The 24,935-nt window shown below is 42.1% G+C and overlaps 1 protein-coding gene across 1 annotated transcript in view; it reads left to right on the forward strand.

The window, feature by feature from the left end:
* The window catches only part of hpgd (15-hydroxyprostaglandin dehydrogenase), a 36,183-nt gene that overhangs the window by 6,798 nt on the left and 4,450 nt on the right, over positions 1 to 24,935 (forward strand). The window contains exons 4-6 of the mRNA XM_070979284.1: positions 291 to 387; positions 18,334 to 18,410; positions 18,510 to 18,673. Of these exons, the coding sequence (XP_070835385.1) occupies positions 291 to 387; positions 18,334 to 18,410; positions 18,510 to 18,673 (338 nt within the window). The remainder of the gene's footprint in view (positions 1 to 290; positions 388 to 18,333; positions 18,411 to 18,509; positions 18,674 to 24,935) is intronic.

A 24,935-nucleotide genomic window follows, 5' to 3' on the forward strand; every position in this document is an offset into this window, starting at 1 on the left:
ATCATGGCACAGTCTATCATGGATGAAAGTGCTTCAAAAGCATACATGTTTTGTTACTATGCAATATATCTATGCTGGGTTTCCATGGAATTAGGCTTATAGTCAAATTCAGAAAAGTAAAATTCGTTTATCTTTGTGTGAACTGACTGCACAGATCCCCTAAAATAAACACCTTTACTTATCAGTAGGTTTGCACATTCTTTCCTTTCAGTTTCACTTCCTGCTTATGTGCTGCACTTGCCTGTTGTGAAGATTACCACTTTGACAGTGTTGTCTCTTTATCTTTATAGACCTCTGTAATTAAAGGGACCTACTTGGCACTGGAACACATGAGTAATGAGTACGGCAAGGAAGGAGGCACCATTGTCAATGTATCCTCTATGGCAGGTAACACATACACATGCACATTTCTGAACATATGTACTCAAGACTAAGTTTTTTCATGAATTCATGACAAAGATCAACTCTGTTACTTCAACACAGTCTTTGCTTTAGTCAGACTGATGATATAAACATTGTTCTAACTAGTAGTAAATATTATGGGAACCTAAACTTAAGCATTTGAAAAGCAAAAAGTCTTGTATATTTTCAGAATAATTATGTTTACACAATTGAGAAAAAAAATGCCATGTTAGTATTTGATTGGCTGATAGGTAGGTTTGGGTAATGCTAAAACATTACCAAGGAAGATGAAACGGAGATGATAACTGTAATGATGGTTTGTAATGATGGTAAAATATGTGCCTTTCAAACTCACATGCACACCAAGCACATACATGGAGGTACCTAAAAATACGTCAAACAAACCAAGTAAGTGATATTTGTTTGTGAGGAGAGCACTGACTGCCTAAAGAAGTTCAATAATAAAGCAAACTTCAAACACACAAACTATTTTGACTGTCTACTCAGTAGACAGTAGACATGCATTTAGTGCAGTAGACTCTACTGCACTAAATGCAAGTCATTGCACTGCAACACAGCAGGAAGACAGGTTACAGACAAATTCCATTCTCATCTTCATTCCCACACAGTTGCAATGCTGCAGCTTTAGCCATATTATAGCATCTACACTGGTATGCAGAATATAATAGTGGTAACTAATAAAATTGAAGTGTGTGCTTTTATGTAGTGCTTTTATTATGGTGATCTTTTAGCATATGTTTTATCTATTGGTGTATGTAGATATGAGTCAGATATGAGGCAGAAACGAGGCAGGGAGACCTGTGGTAGATAGAGGCTGATCAGAGATGAGGCAAGGAGACTTGTGGTAGATAGAGGCTGAATGTGGAAAGAAGTTTGCCAAAGAGCATGAGATATTAGTGCATATGGACTAATTTATGTGGATTTAATGGAATGGCACTGCGAAGGTGACAAATTAACTGATTGTCTTTACACATAATACAGTATGTGCATTGTATTTTTTACAGAAGCTGTCTTTTTTTATAGTGGCTGCAGCATTCAATTGTTCAGTGTTCAATTTTGTTAGGACCCAAAGATTCAGACCAGAGACAGAGATGCAAGAAATAACACAATTTATTTTAATACAACGGACAAAACAGAAAACGCAACTCTAAAGGGGTGGGGAGAAACTAAGAAAGCTCCGACGAAGCGGGTTCGAGGCAAGGCACGCACTGATGCGGCAGAAGACACTGAAACACAAAAAGCACATGATAAGTGGCAGTCCAAAAATAGTTAGCATTAGCAACTCTACAGGAGAGGAGATAACTTAGCATAGTACTCACAATACACGAACAAGGACACTGCCAGGGATTCAGAACAATCCAGCACAGGTAGGAGAGAGCTCTTCCCTTTTATGCTGTGCCTTCAGATCATGCGCATCTGGTGTGCACCTGAGGAGGCGGAGCTGGCTGGGTGTAGGTGAACACCCAGCTAGACAGACAGAGGAGAACAGACAGGCATCAATAATACTGGGGGACAGGAAAAAGACATATTAGGGATAGAACAGGTCTGTAGGATCGTAACAGTAACACATTGTGTGATGTAGATGCTGTACAGTAAAGTAACATGTAGTGTCTTTTGGGGAGATAAGAGGTTGTGGTCGGAAGGTTTACAGTTTATGAAAAATCGCCACCTGTATTTCTGAGTTCTGGAATGACCTTGTTAGATAGTCGGAAAGGAAAACATGTTTTCTCTGAGACCTTGCATTGTAGTCATTTGAATTGGTCTCATATTGCAGAGTGAAGAAAATGAGTCAGTCATGAACTTCTGTGTAATTTCAATTGTGCAATAAATTTGTAAATGTTTCTGGTGACACTGAAACTTCAATGACCTTTCAGTCCTCAGTTCTCCTTGCTGAAAGACAGAGACACACAGATTTATATATGTCAAAATGTCCTGGATGACAAATTTCTCAAAGCCAGGTCTACTCTTCCTTGAGTGTGTGTTGGGTGGGAAACACAGAAGACATAAAACAACCATGTCAGTTTGGTAGAGATCCAATATAACTGAAACAACTCTATCTGGATCATTCTGCACCTCTGTCTCCGTCATGGAAAAAGCTCACACTCATCCAAAATTTTCTCTTCATCTGTGTTTTGCTCTCTGCATATACACCCTCACTCACTGACTCATACACACACACACACACACACACACACACACACACACACACACACACACACACACACACACACACACACACACACACACATTTTACAAGGTAATTCCTCTTACTTTTTTATACTGTCCTGATGGGCCAATACTTCCCATGTCAGGTCGGTAGAAACTGTAATCTTTTTCTAAACTCAGACAAAAACCCTTCAGAAGCCAAGCTACTCTGTGTAGGCACCAAGTTGCCTAATGTATACATAACACAACTTAAACAACTTCACTAGAAGCAGTTAGTTATTAGTTAATTGGAACACTGGAAATGTCCCTTGATTTATTTCTTCATTTAAAGATAACATGTTCTTAATTCTTAATTTAAGTATTCAACCACACATACTGGATGAATAGATAAGTGAGCTGGTAGTTTGTTTCGGTTTAGTTAGATTACAGGGATACAAAGTCTCATTATACTGCTGTTACTCCATGTGGCTCCAATTCACTCCTTGAAAAGTAAGATTATGACTGTGACCTGGAATAATGCCAGACTTTCTCAGATCCGAAGTTAGCTCCTCTCTAAAAAAAATTTTCCCACCAGTATCATTTTTCCATTTTTGTTGTTCTCCTGAGGGACCATGGCTATGAGCAGATGGGGTTGAGCAGGTTTTATTTTGAGGTCAAGGTTCCTCCAACAAGCAGCTGATGCTTCTGCTACTGTTCTAAGGTACTGTTGCCTCAGTAAAAATGTCCATTTAGTGTAATTTTTAACATGTTTGTGTGTGGGGTTCTTCTTGAACATGATCTGTCCTCATTTGTAGTGATCACATGAACTGTATCCAAATCAGGAAATCAAGGCAAACTCTCACTTGTCTGCAGTGACTCTGACACTCTGTACTGACTGGCAGAATATCTTTAAATGTAGTACCACATTTAGTAAACCACAGTTTGTGTTTCTATGTTTCAACCATGGACACACTCATTGCTGCCTTTTAATGTTAGACCAGGGGTCTGTCCAACCATCAAACTAGGGAAAATATGAAGAAACATGGTCAAATTCATGAAGTCAACTGAAGAATAAAATCTACATGGAAGCATAACCTAATTAAGGCAGATACTATTGCAGTGGTCTTCACAAAGCTGTGTACTGACAGATTTTGTCAGAATCTTTGCACTAATTAGTATTTTAGATATTAACATTCACACAACTAATGTGGACGATATTGTTGATAGTGACAAACCGACAGAGAATCCGATAATCCAACCCTGCAGTCTCACTGCTCTCCCTGTTTGCAGCTCTGATAAGTCCATGCACTGTGTGCTACCTGCCCAAGCCTAAATGACAGACAGACAAAGTTAGAAACTTGGTGGAAAAAAGTAAAACATCACATCAAACACAGGAAGACATGAGCATCCATTTGGAGTTGTTTCTGTCTACTGTTGAACATATTCTAATATTCACTATCCTTCTAGCTCTGTTTTGATCTCCACCAACTTCTGACCATTGACTTCAACAGCTGCTGCTGGAAATGAGGTTGATGAAACAGGTTTGCAGGCTATATAAGTAAAACAAAGAGTTAAAGGTGGCAGAATACCTCTACAAAGTAGGGTGGTCATTTTCTGTGTGGTTTGTCACAATTAGCACCATGTTTCACATTATATCATAAAATCCATTGTGAATATTAAAATATTCTGCAGCTATATACAGAGAACTTAATTTGACGGATCTACACAAAATGTCAAGACCAGGCAGCTGGATTGTTTAAAAGGAATAGTTTCGGGGTCTTTTTTTCTTTAAGCTTCAAGCCTCTACCAGAGGCCTGGGAGTTTGTGGGTTCTGTGCAGTATTTTAGCTGTTCCTAGGACTGCACTCTTCTGGACAGAGACCTCAGATGTTATTCCTGGAATCTGCTGAGGCCACTCTCCCAGTTTGTGGGTCACTGCCTCCAGTGCTCCAATTATCACTGGTAGCACAGTTGCCTTTACTCCCCTCATCTTTTCTAGCTCCTCTTTCAGCCCTTGGTATTTTTCTGGTTGGTTAGTCACCTTCATCTTGTCAGTCTGGATCTGGATATCCCAAAGGTTCTTGGCTTGGTCATTCGCCACCACCTTAGGAGGTGTCTTCCATTTTCACCCTGGGGCTTCCATACTCAGTACAGATGTTCCTGTACACTATGCCTGCCACTATGGCGTTCCATGTAGAATTTTCCTGCCACCATCTTACACCCTGCTACTACATGCTGAACTATCTAAACTGTAAAATTACCTCAAGACAACAAAACAACAAACTGAGATTGATGTAACAATATGCGAATGTCAGATGTTTGGCCAATACCACCCCTATAGCGGTAAAATATGTGTGATTTGGAGAACTCATCTATTGCTCAGCTCTCTGAAGTTTTGATGATGGAATTTGGTCTAAATACTGAAATCTGGGAATTGTTTATATTTGTGTACTTATTTTATAACTGCGTGTGTTATTGCTGTAAGATTCCAGTGGATGTTCTTCATTCTTGGAGTCGGATACATCATCTTGTAGATCTACAACAGTAACAGCAGACATGTGGTAACCATTTTCCACTTACCACACTTGTGATAATATCAGTTGTGTGTGTGTGTGTGTGTGTGTGTGTGTGTGTGTGTATCACATAACATAACATGGTCTTTGACCAAACGTGGACAAACATTTTCCAAGCATATTGTTTTGCCAGCTTTCTCCAATTGGATTAGATGTGATTTTGGTGTCAATCATTACGGTTAGGGTTAGGTTAAAGTAAGTGGTTAGGGGAAGGGGTAGGGATAGGGATAGCATAAGTCTCCAGGCAAGGAATCTAAGCCTATGTAATGTCGCCAGAGGTGTCCTAAGTAAACAAGTCTGTTTGTGTCCCATTATCAGACTCTTTTACTCAGACTGATAGAGTTTATAGCCCTGTCTGTTTTTCAGGTGATGACTCCTACATACATTGAGCCACAGAAACCATTTACATGTCAAAATGTTCAGGAGCGTCATGTATAAAATAGACATGTCATAAGTGATTTTCCCACTGGTTATGTAGTGGTATTGCAGTTTGGGACACGTGTGGCCAAAACTGTGGTGAGCATTGCTTGAGCTTTATGAACAATATGCACTTTCCAATGATTGCTGTGATACACTGGTCCATTTATGAGAACTCGAGTGTGTCAGGTCTCCCTCCTGTTGCCTTAATGCTGTGGTTATATATGGCAGTTTTTTTCCCTTGTAGTTTAAGGTCAATTCCTTACTTTTTGATACAGCCACAGTTCTGTCTCTCTGCCCCACCTTGTTCACTGCAGTGGGACACACTCCCAAGCTGCGTGTTTGGCATCGCTAGACAGCCCACTATTCAATCCAGCAAATAATACATGTCGCCTGGCCTCATTCTTGGTGATCTCATCTTCCAAAACATTTGCTTTTCTGTTTTGATTCATGGCTATCCCTGACTAATCCCACATATTTGCTGGTGACTGTGGCTCAGGAGATAGAGCAGGTCTTCCACCAACCAGAGGGTCAGTGGTTTCATTCCCGGCTCCTCTAGTCAAAGTGTCCTTGGGCAAGATACTGAACTCCAAATGGTTTCCAATGCTGTGTCATGGGTGTGTGAGTGTGTTTGTGTGAATGGGTCAATGTGACTTGTTTTGTAAGGCGCTTTGAGTGGTCAAAGTAGACTAAAAAAGCACTATATAAATGCAGTCCATTGACCATTTTATATGGAGAAATTGCATGACAGGTGCTGCAAATTGTTTTTTAGATTTAGATTTTATTTGTCCTTCTGCAAGAAATATTATTTCTGCCTTCTGTATAATCTCAGAGTCCACAAATACATCAAACCAGACAGAATACATCAAATTTGACAAATGCATACATATATCCCACACAACCTCAGAGTACAACCTCACAATGCACAAATACATCAAACTGGACAGGATACATCAAATTTGACAAATATATACATGAATCCCACACCATACACCCACTACCACCACATTCTCAGGTCAGAAGGTAGGCGGAAGCGGAAAGTGCTTTAAGTTTGTGGATGTCAGAGAGTCTTTGTTGGCAGCATTTATGAATGTCAATGGTGTGTTGTTCAAAGGCAAGGCAAGGCAAGGCAAGGCAAGGCAAGGCAAGGCAAGGCAAGGCAAGGCAAGGCAAGGCAAATTTATTTGTATAGCACAATTCATACACCAGGCAATTCAAAGTGCTTTACAGAAGCATAAAAATACATTAAAATCATACATTTCAAAGAATGAGGGAAAGAAAGGAAGAAATTAGAAGAGAATAGAAAAAAATAAAAATAAAATAAAATACATTTAAAGGAAAATTAAAAACAGAAGCCAGTAAAAGACAATAATTCAGCATTAAGAATGATAAAAATCATTGAGCAGATATATTTACTTTAATCAAAAGCTTTAGCAAATAATAATGTTTTCAACCCTGATTTAAATGAGTTGACAGTTGGTGCAGACCTCAGGTGTGCAGGGAGAATGTTCCACAGGTGAGGAGCATAATAACAGAAAGCTGCTTCACTTTGTTTGGTTCTGATTCTGGGAACACACAATAGACCTGTCCCTGATGACCTGAGAGCTCTGGATGCTTCATATGGGGTCAATAAATCTAGAATATATTTTGGTCCTAGACCATTTAATGCTTTGTAGACCAACAGTAAGATTTTAAAGTCTATTCTTTGACTCACAGGAAGCCAATGTAGTGATCTGAGGACTGATGTGATATGGTCAATTTTTCTGATGTTTGTAAGGACTCGTGCAGCAGCATTTTGAATCAGCTGTAGTTGCCTGTAGTTTTTTGTTTAGGCCAGTAAGGACTCCATTGCAATAGTCCAACCTACTGAAAATAAATGCATGAACGAGTTTTTCCATGTCTTCTTTGGACAGACATCCCTTAATTCTGGTTATATATTTCAGGTGGTAGTAGGCTGATTTGGTAATGAGCTTTAAATGATTGATAAAATTCAGGTCGGAATCAATAATTACACCAAGATTTCTGGCTTTATCTGTTGTTGTCAGTGACATGGAGTTAAGGTGAGCACTGATCTTTGACCTTTCATTTTTGGGCCAAATACAATCACTTCTATCTTATCTGCATTAAGCTGAAGAAAATTCTGGCACATCCACTCATTAATTTGATGAATACACTCACTCAGTGAAAGTAAAGGACTGTAATCATGTGATGACACAGAAATATAAAGTTGTGTATCATCTGCGTAAGTATGATAAGAAATATTATGATGCTCCATGATCTGAGCTAGGGGCAACATGTAGATATTGAAAAGAAGTTGTCCGAGAATGGACCCTTGTGGCACCCCACACATCATCTTTTTTCGTTCAGACACATGCTCACCAATTGACACAAAGTAGTCTCTATCTTGTAAATAGGATTTGAACCAGTGTAGTACAGTCCCAGTAAGTCCCACCCACTTTTCCAGTCTGTCAAGAAGTATGTCATGATCAACTGTATCAAAGGCAGCACTGAGATCTAATAATACTAAGACTGAGGTTTGGAAGCATCATTATTCGGATGTATGTCATTTAAAACTTTGATAAGTACAGTCTCAGTACTGTGGTGTGGACGAAATCCAGACTGAAATGCATTGAAAAGGTTGTGCTGCATCATGAAAGCATGCGTTTGTTGCAAAACAACCCTCTCAATATTTTTTCCCAGAAAGGGAAGATTTGATATTGGCCTGTAGTTACTTATTACTGAAGCATCCAGATTAGTCTTTTTCAGGAGAGGTTTTATTACTGCAGTTTTCAAGGGGGAAACTGACTGGACCGAAGAGAATTATTTATTATCTGCAACACATCTGGACCTATACAATGAAAAACATTTTTTAAAAAGTTTGTTGGCAGAGTATCAAGGCAGCATGTTGTGGATTTGAACTGTGATACAGTTTCTGTCAGCCGTGTATGATCTAGAAGGTTAAAATGTGCTAGATTAACTGGAGAACAAGAAGGCACAGATGGACTTATCATTTTGTCTGAGCTGAAGCTGCGCACTGTTTGTCTTATCCTTGAAATTTTATCTGTAAAAAGGCTGCAAAATCATTGCATGACTTGTTGCATAGCAGTTCAGGAGGGATTGATGCTGTGGGATTTGTCTATCCACAACAGAAAACAAAGTGCAGGCATTATTACAGTTTCTGTTGATAATCTCTGAGAAGAATGCTTGCCTTGCCTTCTTTAGTTCATGGTTATAGGTGTGGAGACTGTTTTTGTAAATCTCATAATGAACCTGGAGTTTGGTTTTTCGCCACCTGCGCTCTGCCTGTCTGCAGACTCTTTTCTGGACTTTGACCAGTGTGGTGTTTCTCCAAGGTGCCTTTTTCCTTCCTGACAAAACTTTGGTCTTAACTGCGGCGATGGAGTCAATAATAGTCATAACTTTGGAACTGAAACTATTTACAAGGTCATCAGTTGAAGCTGAGGGCAGTGTTGGTGATGGTGTAAAAGACTGAGTGAAGATTGCACAGGTGTTATCATTAATATAATGCTTTTTGATTACCTCTGTTCCACTTTTGTTAAGAACAGCAGGTGGTGCCATTTTAAATGATACACAGTAATGATCAGAAAGAGCAACATCCGTCACCACAACCTCAGAGATATTAAGCCCTTTGGAGATAACCAAATCTAATACATGCCCTTTGTTATGTGTTGAATGTGTTACGTGCTAAGATAGGCCAAAGTGATCCAGAATGTTTAAAAGTTCTTTAGCACATCCATCTTTGAGATTATCAACATGAATGTTGAAGTCACCCACTAACACAACACACTCAAAATCAATACAAACAACAGACAGTAGATTGGCAAACTCATCAGAAAACTTTGCATTGTATTTTGGGGGTTTGTAGATGGTTACGAAGGCTGAATGACAGGGAGACTTTGATTGAATGGCAACATATTCAAAAGATTCAAACTGACCATAAGAGACTCTCTTGCATTGAGTGCTATCATTAAACAAAATGGCGACTCCACCTCCTCTCTTATGCATTCTTACTTCACTTATGAAACTGAAATTCGGAGGGGCTGACTCATTGAGAACTGCTGCGCCGTTATCTTGTCCTAACCAAGTTTCAGTTAAAAACATAAAATCAAGCTTATGCTTGATGATAAAGTCATTGATTAAGAATGATTTGCCTGCCAAAGGCCTAACATTTAAAAGAGCTAACTTAAGTGTGCTAAAAAGTCCAACATCCCCATGTTTTAGAACATACTGTGGCTGACACGGAATACATGTAAAAATTGATGATGTGACGTTTCTGGAGAGATGGACCGATCTTCTCCTCCTACCTATTGAGACATGAATCAATGAAGCTTCTGGCACAATTGGCCCTGGCTTTTCCTTGGAAAAGTCAGGCATTTGCCTTAAAAGCTGGACCCAGAACACATCAGTTACCTACACAAATAGGTGGCTGTGCTGGGCTCTTACAAGGGGGCTGGAGTAGGTTCAGATCAAGCCGTGGAGGGGGTGGAGGTGGTGCCCGTCGGCGCTGTGGTGTTGGAGGGGGACAGGGTGGTTGAGGGGGCGGGGTGGAATTTGGGGGGACAGGATCCCAGATGGGCGAGGAGTAAACCTGATACCAGCGCTGACAAGTTTGTTCATTTGGTCAGTAAACTCCAGCAGGGGGGAGGAGGGTGATGGGATACCCAGTGAAGATGATGAGCTAGATGGAGTTTGGGCAGTTGGAGATGGTGACCCAGGTGAAGTTTTAGTGGCTGGAGATGGTGACCTAGGTGGAGTTTTAGGGGTTGGAGTCGGTGAATCCTCACGAGCAGTGGCCCCTGGTGGAGGACATGAGGCATCCACTTTTTTGCTCTGGCATCCCTCATGGTTAGAGCATACAGGCGGAGGGAGAGTTGGTTCTCCTTCATGTTTTGGTGTTTGCTGCTTTTGTTTGGATTCCTCTTGTCTCTTGTCCTTGGGAGTGGGAACAGTGTGACGCAGGAAGAAAGATAGGTTGGAGGCAAAAAGTTTTACTCCTGACTTGTTTAGGGAAAGTCTGTCTCTGTGGTCCCAGAAAGTTAAAATTGTCAATAAAATGCACTGGGTGGACATCACCTGCCAACAATCTGCTGAATCTCTCTCCTCCTCTGACTGGTGGTAAAGGCCCACTGAAGAAGACTTCAGCATTCAGAGAGCTCACTGCATTTAGCAGTTTACCTAAATCTCGTTTGAGCACTTCAGATTGTCGTTTTGCAATATCATTTGCCCCTGTGTGCAGTACAAGGTATTCCAGAGTTGGAGCTTCTGTAACAATACTGAGGATTCTGCCGGTCATGTTGGAGACTGTATCATCAGGAAAGCACAACACTTTTGTGTTTCTGCTGTACATTCTTCCCACATCTTTAATAGCAGAATCACCAACAACCAGAGTCTCAGGACCAGTCAGTAGCTTTCCTTGTAGCTTTCTAGCTTCTGACTTCCTGTCAGGCCTTACCCTTCTCTGTGAGTCCGAGAAGTTATCCAGGTTTTCAGTTGGAGATCCAGGGTCCTGCAGTAGTGGAGCAAACCGATTTTGTAACTGCACACTAGCTGGTTTGGGAGCTTTGTTGCTCATCGTCCCTTTAGCTTTTAGCCACGGCTGTGTCTTACTCTGCACAGGTGTTGAGGAGGATGATAACGCAGGCCAGCCTGTCCCACCACAGATCTCTGGGCGCTGGGTTCTACCTGTTGGACATCTCCCCATATCAGCTGGTTTACTCTTAGGCTTTGCCCCGAGAGCATTCCAGGGAGGACTAGTACTGGCAGATTTATTACCCGGTACACAGCCCTTTAGTTTCGTGGGAGCTGTATAAGAGCTAATTAGCTGGATGTTAGCATTCTCCAGTCCGCTGTTTTGAGTCAGCGGCAAAGTGCTGTCATTTCCACAATGTCCGCTCACTTCTGCATTTACTTTCCAGAAGCTGAACTTCAGTTTCCAGCACTGCAACCTGCTGCAGAAGTTTGTAGAGGTCAGCTGTGAAGAAAGGAGGCATCTTGGTGCTAATTAGCTTTAGCTGCCAGCAGGCTTTTTCTGTTGGTAGGCCGAAGCAGGCTTTTTCTGTCAGTAGGCCAGAGCAGAGTGTATCCGTGAAATATCAGAAGTTGCAACAGTCATCCACAACTTTTAAATATTTGTCCATAAAATATGTCTTTAGATGTCCAATTCAGCCAAAAATTGAAACTTTCAAGTTTAAGGAAAATTAAAAATAAATACAAAAAACAAGATGGGAAATCACGAGCCCAGACGGAAACCAGCTACCAGAGGAGGAGGAGGAGATAATCAAAGCTCAGTTTATTGTCCAGGGCAGGGGCTGGCAACCCATGGCTCTGGAGCCGCATGCGGCTCTTTCATCCCTCTGCTGTGGCTCCCTGTGGCTTTGGAAAAAAATAATATTGCAATATTGAAAACCTCTCCAAACCTGTCCCTTCATATCCCTCCACTGGCTCCCAGTTGCTGCCCGCATCAAGTATAAATCCTTGATGCTTGCCTATCCAACCTACCTGAACTCCCTCATTCAGGTTTATGCTCCCTCCAGCTCACTACGCTCTGCCCAGGAACAGCGCCTGGTGCTGCCACCTCCAAAAGGCCCCAAGTCTCAAGCTAGACTCCATTCGTTCTGAAGAGTCCCTCTCGATCTTTAGAAGAAGACTAAAGACCAAGCTCTTTACTGAACACCTTGTTTCATAAAAATAAAAAAATAAAAAATTCAGTTGACTTTTTGCATTTCGTAGCACTGTCTCATAGCACCTATGTCCAGTTGGACCAGAAAGTTGCACTAGGGCACTTACTCTTGTTGTTCTCTCCCGTCTAGAACCTTGCTTGTGATGTACGAAAATCTCATATGTACGTTGCTTTGGATAAAAGTGTCCGCTAAGTGACAAATTGTAATTGTAATGGGTGAGGGGTTGACAGTCATTAGTGTAGAGCATAGATCACTAACTGGCGGACCGCGGTCCGAGTCCGGACCCTGAAGCAATCGTGTAGGGACCCGGATTGAAAATCCATTAATTATTAGATGAATTTGACGAGATACTTCTATTTTAACCGGTGCAGCTTTTCTAGTGTTTACAACCAATGCCGTTGACACGCTGCGCCAGATTAAATCAGGCAATGAACTGACCAATCACATATGAGTTAAGCCATGCCACGTGATGCTACTCAGCCAATCAAATCTCTAAATTCCAGGCAGTAAACATAGCGGCACAGTCAAAAGTTAAGAGGACAGATGAAATGACGACAGAGAGACAGAAAGAACAATAAAGTAATACAGAGAGAGAAGACGATCAGACGAGTGATTTGGAGACAGGTAGAGAAACAAAGACAGTTAGACGAGTGAGCAGGGAGAGAGACAGACGATCGGAAGCAGGCAGAGAGACAGACGATCAGACGAGTGAATTGGAGACGACGAAAAAAACAAAAATGGCGCTATCTAAGAAAAGAAAAGTTGATAGCGAAAATAGAGCTTTCAGTCCGGAATGGGTGGACTAATTTCTGTTCATTCTTCCCCCCGGCAGTACAAAACCACTGTGTCTGATCTGCTCAGAGACCGTAGCACTCATTAAAAGTGGCAATGTGAAACGCCACTATGACACAAGACACAAAGATTTCGACCGAGCATACCCGCTTAAATCTGAACTGAGGTCTCAGAATATAAGCCGTCTGAGAGCCCAGTATGATCAGTCCACCAGGATCTTCACCCACTCATTCACTGCCCAACAACGTGCTCATGAATGTTCCCTCAGAGTTGCTTGGATTTTAGGTCAACACAAAAAACCATTTACTGATGGGGGGGTTGTCAAGGAGTGCATGAGTGCAGTAGCTGAAACTTTATATGAGGGAAAACAACAAGAAGAGCTGTGTAACAAAATAAAGCAAATACCTATGTCAGCATCATCAGCCACAAAAAAAGTGAGATATTAACACAGGATGTACTAGCCCAGCTGAATGAAGCCATCCATGAGGCACCATGTGTAGGCTTGGCTGTAGATGAGTCCACTGATGTGTCTGACAATGCTCAGTTGTTAGTTTATGTCAGGTTCTTCAACAAAGACCAGAAAGTATTCTGTGAGGACCTGTTTGGTGTTACTCCACTTCAGACCAGTACAAGAGGAGAGGACATCTACCTGGCCATTAAGGAGATGTTAAGAGAGCGAGGAATAGAGCCAAAACAAGTGGTTTCTATAACCACAGATGGGGCCCCCTGCCATGATAGGGAGAGAGAGAGGAGCTGTAGCAAGACTGAAAGAAGACAGTCCTGAGCTCATTGCATACCACTGCATAATCCACCAGTCTGTCCTCTGCGCCACCCTGTCAGACGAGCATGCTGAGGTGATGAACACCATAATGAAAATGATACATTTTCTCAGGGCATCCTCTTCCTATCAGCATTGCATGCTCAGGGAATTCCTCAGAGATGTTGAAACAAATGCTGATGATCTTTTGCTGCACAACAATGTCAGATGGCCCAGCAAAGGCAGGGTTCTGGGGCGGTTTTGGTCCATCAGAAGGGAGGTAGCAGCTGAGCTGAAAAGTCAGAAGGCAGCACAGTTTTCTTTGTTGTTAAAAGATGAGAAAAAGATGGATAATGTGGCATTTTTGGTTGATATCACTTCACATCTGAATGAATCTGAATATGAAGCTACAAGGCAAGAACAATTCCATTTGTGAACTGATAACAGCTGTGCGTTCCTTTCAGAGGAAACTTGAGGTGTTCAGCGAAGACCTGCAGGGAGACTGTGCCCACTTCCCAGCAGTGCAGGACCAGGTTCAGGGACAGAGAGATGTGTCTTCTTTTGTTGACTTTGTTGATAAGCTGATTGTTAACTTCAGCAAACGTTTTGACAGCTTCTGCTTTGGACAGCAGCTCACCATCTTCATTCAGAACCCATTTCTCATCACCAATGTTAGGGGGTTCTCAAAGGAAGTCACACAGCTCTTCAAGTGGGCAAATGTTGCACCTCTTCAAATGGAACTGGTTGATGTCCAGGCAGATGTTGCCCTGAAAGAGCAGTTCATAGGAACTGACCCTGCCACTTTCTGGTTTCGAATGGTTTCTGAGTCAGCTTTCCCAGGTCTGAGGAAAGTAGCCCTGTACATCATGACCATGTTTGGCTCCACGTACAGTTGTGAGGCAGCTTTCTCCACAGTGAACACAATTAAGACAAAATATCATTCCAGGCTTACCAATGAGCACCTCCACATGTGCATGAGAATGGCCCTGACACCATTTAGGCCCAGATTTAAAACCCTGGCAGGAAAAGCTACAGCTCAGTTCTCTCACTGAGCAACAGAAAGAAGGGGAGTGGAATATTAGAGGGAAAGACAGAGAAACTGAAAAAGTGTTCAATTGTTAGGATTTGTTAAGATATTGTATAAGTGGTTGAGTTCAGTCAAGATGTGAGACAGTTAATGAGGAAAGAATTAGAAAAAGCTGTTAAACTGATAAACTTCATTTCCCTCAAGTTAAGAACTTTAGATGCACAATTTTTCCAAAACTATTTTGTTTATTTTCTCTTTTTCTCTTTTAAAAAATGCAGTAATTCTTTTAATAAATGTATCTGTGCACTCCAATGCTAAGTGACAAATATTGTCAAAATGTTCATGTTTTATAAAATGTTTATTTATCAGTTATTGATTACATGCAGACGTTCATGCAACTGCTTAAACATATAGCATGCTAACGCAAGTCGGACATGATGTTCTGGACCTTTACTTGAATACATTTTCTCTGACTGGACCTCTTTGCGTTTTAGTTGAATACCCCTGGTGTAGAGGGTAAATTGGAAGGGGCTCAGGACACAACCTTGTGAGGCTGTCACTGAGCAGGCTGTGTACCCAGTGGATGATAAGTGGTGGGACGTTCAGGTGAGTCTGGCAAAGTTACCAGGTGATTCGAGGTGTTGTAGGAGGGGCAAGCCTGCTTGTGGCGGCGCTGGAAACAGAGGACGGCCGATTCAAGTTGAGGTCTGTGGTGACTGTGGCATCAACAATCAGGAAAGGGGAAATCTGGGCAGAAGATGGGTGGTCACCCAGCTGGTGCCTGACTGGAGAGCACACTCCATCACCATTGTCCAGTGTTTGGAATGTATTGTTCCTTTAAAGAGATTCAAATGAGAACATTGGAAAGGATGATGTAGTATGACCCCCGCTGCTCTTGACCAGGACCCACAAGTCCAAGTTGCAGGGACTGGAGCAGGCTTGGGACTTGGGTTTAACCCTGAGGAGGGGCCACAGTCATCACCCAAAGCCAGGACCTCCGCTGAAAGGATCATTCCCCTCTGGAGCTGGGAGAACCTGACCAGGGAAGAGTTACACCACCGGGTGTAACAGAGACTGAGCACTCAATGAACAGGCTGGCACCACTGTAGCCACTGCAGGAGAAGCCTAATGCAGAGAGGTGTTTGGATTAGGCAGTAGCAGCAGAAGAAGACTCTAGGATTAGCTCATCCTTGTCTTTGAGGTCCCGGTTCAGCTGTCTGATATCTTTATGGATTGGTGAGTATGATTGCAAGCAGTGTCCACAAACAGTCATAAAAAGGTTTAGCTGTTTCACAGACCATCTAGCAATAGCAATAGTAACTAGTCTAAAAAGAAATCTAGCGCTAGCTACGCTAGCCAGGCAAAGGAGCAACTACTTCCCAAAGTCTGCAAGCCTCAAGGTTTTAGGAATGAGTCAGGGCTATTAGTGTCAGCGCCAGGTGGTATAGAAGTACAGGCAAAGTCATCAGTCCACAAGCAGCAACAAAAATTGATAAATCTAGCATAGAAGTCAAAAGCTAGGTGGGGCAAACAGAGGAAACAATTTTGAGCAGTGTTCCAGATGCGACATCGAAATGTAAGATCTTACATTATCCACTACATCTACCATTACTTCTTGTGCCATTCATGATTTGTTGTATATTTTTTTCAATTGTGCAATAGTACATACACTGCATTTGTTATCCATATTGGCAACTGTATTTTCATAAACTGTATACATTGTACATATATATAGACCTGTGCAATTCAGTATTTTTATGCAACAACATGTCTCAAGTGTAATAGTGTAAAAGTGTAGTATTTTTATAATCTCTACAAAATTTATATATACTTAGTTGATTTTTTTTATTCTTTATCCTCTATCCTCCTTATCTTAACACTTCTATGTCACTGTTTTTGGTGTTTTTGCTTTTTAATACTTTGCTGGCTGTAACAATCTTAATTGACCAAGTGAGATGTCAATCAGAAAGTCTGAGTGCAGTGGTCATTATGAGACCAAAATGCTGCCTACACTTATAGGGTCACTGGAGTTGTAAACAGAAAATGTGGAAGATTAGCAAGTCTGCCAGCTAAGTTAAAATTGTAAAACACCTTTTAATAGTGTTTTGAAAAGTTATACTGAATTGGATTGTCTGGATGTTTGCCAGTGTAACAGGACTGTTTTTGTTAGAGTTTTAGCAATCACTGTATTACTGTGAGTGAGTTATTACATTGAGTTGCCTCCTGTTTTGATTTAATCTTGAAATAGTTTGCAACAGTCAAATCACAAGAATCTTAGCTTTCCAACAATGTATGGCATGAGTATGAACTTAACTCCCTATTAAGTATAAACAGACTAAGAGGTTAAGTTTTCATTTTATTTTCAGCCATGCTTTGCAATTTAAGTTCAACATTTGGCATTTACACACATTATCTGCAGTAAATACATTTTCTCGCTAGATCAGCTTTCATATTGTTTTGTCCTTACCAAAACACTGCAAATGTAGGTATAATATGTCATTATATTTTAAAATTATAAAGCTGCTTGCAATTTTTGTTAACCACATAGTTCTCATTTGGTTTCCTGTAAATAGGTTTCCAATACTTCTGTCACTTTGCTTATCTTTGTAAGTGGCCCAGAAACCTCATGTATGCATGAAGCAAACTCTCTCCCATAAACTCACAAGGAAGGTCTTGAGGAACACGGAACTTTCTGAAATCCTGAGAACTCACTGAGGCCAAACTCACTGTCTCTTCATCAAGTCAGTGCATTCCTTACCCCACTTGCTTAACCGACATTTGGTTTTGACCACACATATGCAAATATTCTTCAAAACAAATATTTTACCCGTTTAGAAAAGAAAATCCACACTCCCTTTGTTTCACAAAATATCTGAATATGAATACAAAAAAGATCTGAATATGAATACAAAAAAAAGGATTCCAAATGTTCAAACAAGCATACTGGGCCAGTAGGTGGCAATAAACTCTACATCAACCACATGAGTGCCCAGAGAATAAGCATTCTCAGCATGCCTACTGAGCTTATTTTCCTTTGGTGGTGGTAACTTAAAAACAAAAACAATATTAACTAATTACTTTTTTATTTGTGGTTGCATTTGTTGTATTTAACACCTTTCTAGCACACGGCCTAGCAGTGCTATCAAAACCAACCAGCAGTTCGTCATTGTTGCTTCAGACACATGGTTATTAAACAAAGTAACAATGGGCATGCACAAATCAAGGTTAAGGCCTGGGTCAGACTAGACATTTTTAGCCCAATTTTAGGTACCAGCTCTTATGTGTCTCTTCAAACATAAAACATCCCATTACTCCACTTACATAGCTTGCACATTTAAAAGTCAATAGGCCATTTACTGTGAGAAAATGCTGTACAGATTCATAACACCAAATTGAATTCCACTCATTCATGAAAATAGGGTTACTGTTTGATATTTGCTCTGTGTTGCTACTTGTAACATGTTTGTTTTCTTGTCTCCTCTTGTTCTTTTTGATTTAGCCTTCTTCCATTCTCCTGTTCAGCCTGTCTACACTGCTACTAAACATGGGGTCATTGGCTTCACTAGAGCTATGGCGGTAAGACACACATGCACAATAAATAACACAGTATAAAAGGTCATCTTAAGCTTGGTGGAACTCAAAAGCAGCAGCAGTTCATTGTACACGTTCTTGCAGGATGCGTCTTCACAGGGCAACTACGGCGTTCGTATCAACGTCCTGTGTCCAGCCTTTGTCGACACTCCTCTGCTGCACACAGTGGAACATGAGGACAACATGGGCAAGTTTGTCAAGTTCAAGGACGATTTCAAACACAGAATGAACAAGTTTGGAGTTTTACAGTAAGTCAACTCACATACGTATAACTGGTTGTTTACTCATTTAAAAATCTCCTTCTTTGAAAGTCGTATCAATTTCACATACTGTGAATTTATTGGTGAAATAAACAGAAATGAAAACTAGAGTCCCGCAGCATTTCTGGAATATTATCTTTGCCAATCTTTTTATTGATTAAATATGATCAATTTTGGCACTGGTTCTCCAAGCAGAGCCCTGCATTGATGGTGAGGAGTTGGGACAGATGATCTTCAGCTGCTGGGAGTGCGGTACAGAAACAGCTGAACTGAAATTATAGAACAACTTACAATTATGATTTTTATGAATAAAGTTGATTACATTTTAGTTCCCCTCTGGGTAAATGAGAATGTGTGGAATTAGTAAATCTTAGTTCATTTGATTGCACAAAGCATACATTAGATTTTCCCAGGGTATACATGAGTACCATGACTAATGAAAAACCACTTTGCAGGGCATGCGCGTAGTTTAAACGGTCAATGCTAATGCTAGGAAGCACCAATCTTAACTTGTAGCATACCAGAATGACGGGGAGAAGCTCAGCTAAAAGACTCTACCAAGCATTGCCACCCAAACAAAACATAATTCATACCCAAAGAAATTATATGCGCATGTAACGAAAGCATGAAAATAGCATATGTCAACAGTACTGCATCTGCTGATTTCACCACTTCACGCAAGCCACACAAGCCTGCTATCATATGAAAGCAGAGAGTCTGATGATCACGAAGATGTCTGCGTCCTCACTGTGTGACGAAAACTTGGCAAGCTAGCAGCCAAAGAGTAGCAGAAAAAAACTTTGTAAATCATACAGTATGTATTACCTTTGCTGTTTTGCGGTCAAAAGTTATATTCCAGCTCGAAAAACGCTATTAATGTCTCCTCCTATGACTATGGGTTAGTTTGATACCAATCATGAAGGTCCTGGTTGTTTACAGAAAGAGGAGGGGGTTTCTAGAATGGAGGGAGCACTCTTCATATGATAACCTATCTTTGGGGTTACTTCCTTGGACCGTCATTGGTGTTTCTATGGTGAATGTTGGTGCTGTCCCTCGATTCTCTTGACTCTGGCTGGTCAATTGAGGTGTCATTCATCAAAATAGACCAATGGGTCGCTGAGCGCTTGACCGGTGTAACATGCATGCAGTTAGTTTCACCACTCAGTCTGATTTACACATGAATGAGCAGAGCACTCACAGAAGACTATTTGGAGCAGCCCGAGGTGTTATTTTACTGTTTTATTTGCATTTCGTCATTTTATGAGAGATAAGAACAATAGCAAGCAGAAAAAAGGCTGAAAAAGTGATTTCAACAGCAGAGATTCTCCTTATGCTTGGACAAGATAACGGTATGCTACTCTGCCCAGATGCGGCCAAATGAGCACCTGGACACATCTGTGTTAAAACATCTGTAAAACCATTAAATAATAGAAAATATTTAAAGTAAGCATGTTATTTATAAATCAGTGATACATTTTCCATTTAGTGTTTTGTTATGTACAATGAATAGAAAACAACAAATTCACTGCTTGTGCGCTGGTTTTGTAAAAAAAAAAAAAAAAAAACCTGCTCAAAGAATAATGCTTTTGAATTTGGAATGTGTTATGTGACTACAAGTTAATTGAATAATAAGATTAATTAATGTTTCACTAGGACTATTGTGCAAAGTAATCAGTCAACAAAGCCAGAGGAGCATGTGTGTGAGCCAGAAGATAAAATAAACTCTTGGGCTAAATCTGCTAATGTGTTAAAAAATTGCTCCCACTTACTTGTCAGATTTGGCAATTTTGTGTGTGTGTTCTAATGTTTAGTACTATACTACAGACAGGACCTTTATTTTGAAATACTATGAACCGGAAGATAGAGCAGGGGTAAAGAAAGTTAGTTTGACCTTGCCAAGGAACATGATTGTAACTTATATTACCATACAGCAATAAAGAGGCAACTGAGATGAAGCTCCCGAACGACTGCATGTAGCTGGTATTCTTTATAGACAGACAGTCACAACATGGTGTCAGAGTAAGTAGTTAGACTATGAACCCACTTCAAAAAAAAAGAAAGAAAAAGCAATGGAGGCTTTCGGTGTCCCATCCCCACGGATGGACTAGGAATCGTCCAACTTACCTGATGCATGGCAACAATTCAAGCAACATGCAGAGCTCATGTTCACAAATCTGCTTGAGCAGTAAAAGGAGGGAGAGAAATGTAGTTTTCTCTTGCTGTGGATCGGGGACAAAAGACGAGACATAAGTAACACTTGGACATTAACGAAGGACAATGCTAAATTGCTGAAAACGTACTATGATGGATTTTCAGTTAAATCCATCATAGTACGGAGCTCAAACTGCTTGTAAAAGACAAGCAGTTCTGTCTTCTGTTTTCCTCACTTTAGTATTTTTTTGTATTTCTGTGTGTTTTTCTGGTGTTCTTTCTTGTTTTCTAAAACCCCTATGGATATGTGCAAGTAGGAGTTCCACTTTTTTAATTTTTGTGCTCTTTTTTCTGTTATTTTTTGGACTTTTTGAGTCTGTTTTGGGAGACCCTTTCAGCCATGGCTCTATTGTCTACACACGGGACCAGCTATTAGCCCTCAGACACACTGGACTGCTCCACACTGGGAAACCACAGATTCCAGCGGAGATAGGGAGGAAACAGAGAGGCTGTAGAGGTGGTCTCAAGCAGTTACAGTACAGGGAGAGAATTCTTATGTGCTTTTCGGAGACATGGCTGAACCAGGACACACCGGGCTCTGTTGTCTCCTTAGACAGATTTACCGTAGTCCGTGCAGACCGGATAGTGGCAGAGAGCGGTAAGAAGAAAGGCGGTGGACTGTGTGTGTTTCTTCACAACAGATGGTGTAACCCTGGCCACATCACTGTTAAAGAGCAGCACTGTAGCAGGGACATTGAGCTTCTTGCAGTCAGCATTCGGCTGTATTACATTCCTCGGGAGTTCTCACATGTTATTGTACTGACTGTGTACATCCCCCTGTCGGCTGATGCTGCTGCTGCCTGTGAGTGTATAAACAGCACATTGTCCACACTGCAAACAAGACACCCACAGGCCCTCTTTCTCATCTCTGGGGACTTCAATCACACCTCTCTCTCTGCCACTCTCCCCAACTTCACACAGTATGTAAACTGCCACAGAAGGGAAATTAAAACTCTGGACCTTCTGTATGCTAATGTCAGGGACGCATACCTCCACCCCCCTCCCCCCTCTCGGTCGATCTGATCACAACCTCGTCCATCTGCAGCCAGAATACACATCGATACTGAAAAGACAGTCTCCACAGAGGAAGGCTGTGAAGACCTGGACTGAGGAGGCATGTGAGCAACTGAGGGACTGCTTTAACACCACCGACTGGGACATACTGTGCAGCTCTCATGGGGAGGACATTGACAGTCTGACTCACTGCATCACGGACTATATCAACTTCTGTGTGGAAAACACTGTGCCATCCAAGAGAGTACAGTGTTTTCCCAACAACAAGCCCTGGGTGATCCCTGAACTGAAGGCTCTGGTAAATGAAAAGAAGAGGGCCTTCATCTCTGGGGACAAGGAGGAGCTGCAGAGAGTACAGTGGGACCTGAAGTATAATATCAGGAGGTGTAAGAAAAACTACAGGGAGTAACTGGAGCAGCGCCTGGAGAAGAACAATGTGTGGATGTGTGGAGAGGTCTGAAACATATCTCAGGCCATGGCAAAAGTGCGGATGGACAAGCCACCACTGGAGATCAGGCCTGGGCACATGAGTTAAACTTGTTTTTTAATAGATTTGACTCTGCCCCCACTCGGCCCCCTCTCATTGGGGCCCCACTTCTTCACACCTCTCCAGGCCAGTCGTCTCCCCTCAGCTGCAGTCCTTAACACCTCAACTCCCCTCAGACCCCTCTGTTCCAACCCACCACCACCACCTACAGCTCTGGACTACCCCCCACAGTCACCCCTTCCCCCCTCTCTATCACTATGGACCAGGTGAGGAGTGAGTTCAGGAATGCAAAGGCCAGGAAAGCCACAGAACCAAGCCACTACAGACCTGTCACCCTGACCTCCCACCTCATGAAGACCATGGAGGGGATCATCCTCCACCACCTCTGCACCAAGGTGAGCTCTGCGCTGGACCTGCTGCAGTTCGCTTATCAACCCGGCATCAGGGTGGATGACGCTGTCACCTACCTGCTACACCGGGCCCTGTCTCACCTGGAGTCTCCCGGGAGCACTGTGAGAGTCATGTTTTTTGACTTCTTCAGTGCTTTCAACACCATCCAGCCGTCAATGCTGCAAGGGAAAGCGGAAGTGGCTGGTGTGGACCAACAGCTGGCTGCATGGACCATCGACTACCTCACTGACAGACCACAGTACGTGAGGTTACACAGCTGTGTGTCAGATGTGGTAGTCAGCAGCACAGGGGTCCCCCAGGGAACAGTGCTGTCACCGTTACTTTTTGCCCTCTACACCTCGAACTTCATGTACAACTCCACCCTCTGTCATCTGCAGAAATTCTCTGATGACAGTGCCATTGTTGGCTGTGTGTCAGAGGAGAATGAGCAGGAGTACGGGGGGTCATCACAGACTTCGTGGACTGGTGTCAGCAGAACCACCTGATCCTAAACACTGGCAAGACCAGGGAGATGATTATTGATTTCCAAAGGAAACCTTCCCCTCACATACCGGTGAACATCCAGGGCTCGGACATTGACATGGTGGACTCATTTAAGTACCTGGGTGTTCACCTCAACAATAAACTGGACTGGACAGACAATACTAATGCCCTGTATAGGAAGGGCCAGAGTCGCCTACACCTGCTGAGGAGACTGAGGTCCTTTGGTATGTGCAGGGCTCTACTACGGACTTTCTATGACAATGTGGTGGCCTCTGCAGTGTTTTATTCTATAGTGTGCTGGGGAGGGGGCAGCATGGACAGAGACAGGAAGAGACTGAACAAACTAGTGAAGAGAGCCAGCTCTGTCCTGGGCTGCCCACTGGACTCCATCGAGGAGGTGGCAGACAAAAGGATGTTAGCCAAGCTGAGATCCATCATGGACAACTCCTCCCACCCCCTGCACCACACTGTGAGGACCCTGAGCAGCTCCTTCAGCACAAGACTTTTACATCCCCAGTGCAGGAGGGAGCGCTACCGCAGTTCATTCCTGCCCACAGCCACCAGTATAACAGTACACAATAAACATCCATTCAAATGCAAGTTGTACTGATAACCTCTGTTTTCATATGCAATCGTCATTTTTAAATTAGTGTGCAAGAATGGTATAAATTGTAAATTGCCTTAAGGTATATAACATTTGTGCAATATTTTTTATTCTTCTTATTTTTATTTTTTGTCTTCTTGTCCTCTGACATCTTGCACTATGTCTTGTTGCTGCTGTAATGTGAATTTCCCCCATGGTGGGATGAATAAAGTCTATCTTATCTTATCTTATCTTATCTTATCTTATCTTATCTTATCTTAAAGGCATCAGTGAATTTCAGGGTGAGTGCAGTTTCAGGTTAGACCCTAACATAGCACCAATGGTTTGCCTGCCACAGAGAGTACCATTTGCCCTAAGAGAACGTTTAAAGAAAAAGGGAAAGGGACAAGTGTCTGAGCCTACCCAGTGGGTAAATGCCCTGGTAACATGTGAGAAGCCAAAAACACACAAGTTCCGAGTATGCCTAGACCCACTGCCTTTGAACAAGGCAATACTGAGCCTGTACTACCCCCTACCCACACTCAAGGATGTGACATCCAGACTGGCTGGGGCAAAAACTTCAGCATCTTAGATGCAAGATCAGGCTACTGGGCAATCAAGCTCAGTGAGGAGTCATCTCTACTCATTACATTCAACACGACAGATATTTTTTGGCAGATATCATTTTCTCAGACTCCCTTTCAGTATCCTGTCTGGCCAGGACGAATTTCAGAGGAAGATAGACGAGACATACGAGGGCCTCGGGGGAGTAGCCGGCATCGTGGATGACATCGTCGTGTTCGGTAAGACAAAAGAGGAGCATGACCACAACCTCAGACCCATGCTCAGCCAGACTAGAGAGAGAGGGGTGAGGCTGAACACGGACTAATGCCGCATCTGTCTATCTGAAGTGAGCTACTTTGGACATATACTCACAGTCGATGGCCTGAAACCAGACCCCCTCAAGGTGGAAGCCATGCAAGACATGCAGCCGCCAGAAAACGAGGCAGAGCTGGAGACAATCCTCTGCATGGTGAATTACCTCCCCAGGTTCGCTCTGG

The sequence above is a fragment of the Chaetodon trifascialis genome, chromosome 2, assembly GCF_039877785.1.
Source record: "Chaetodon trifascialis isolate fChaTrf1 chromosome 2, fChaTrf1.hap1, whole genome shotgun sequence".
Taxonomy (NCBI): Eukaryota; Metazoa; Chordata; class Actinopteri; order Chaetodontiformes; family Chaetodontidae; genus Chaetodon; species Chaetodon trifascialis.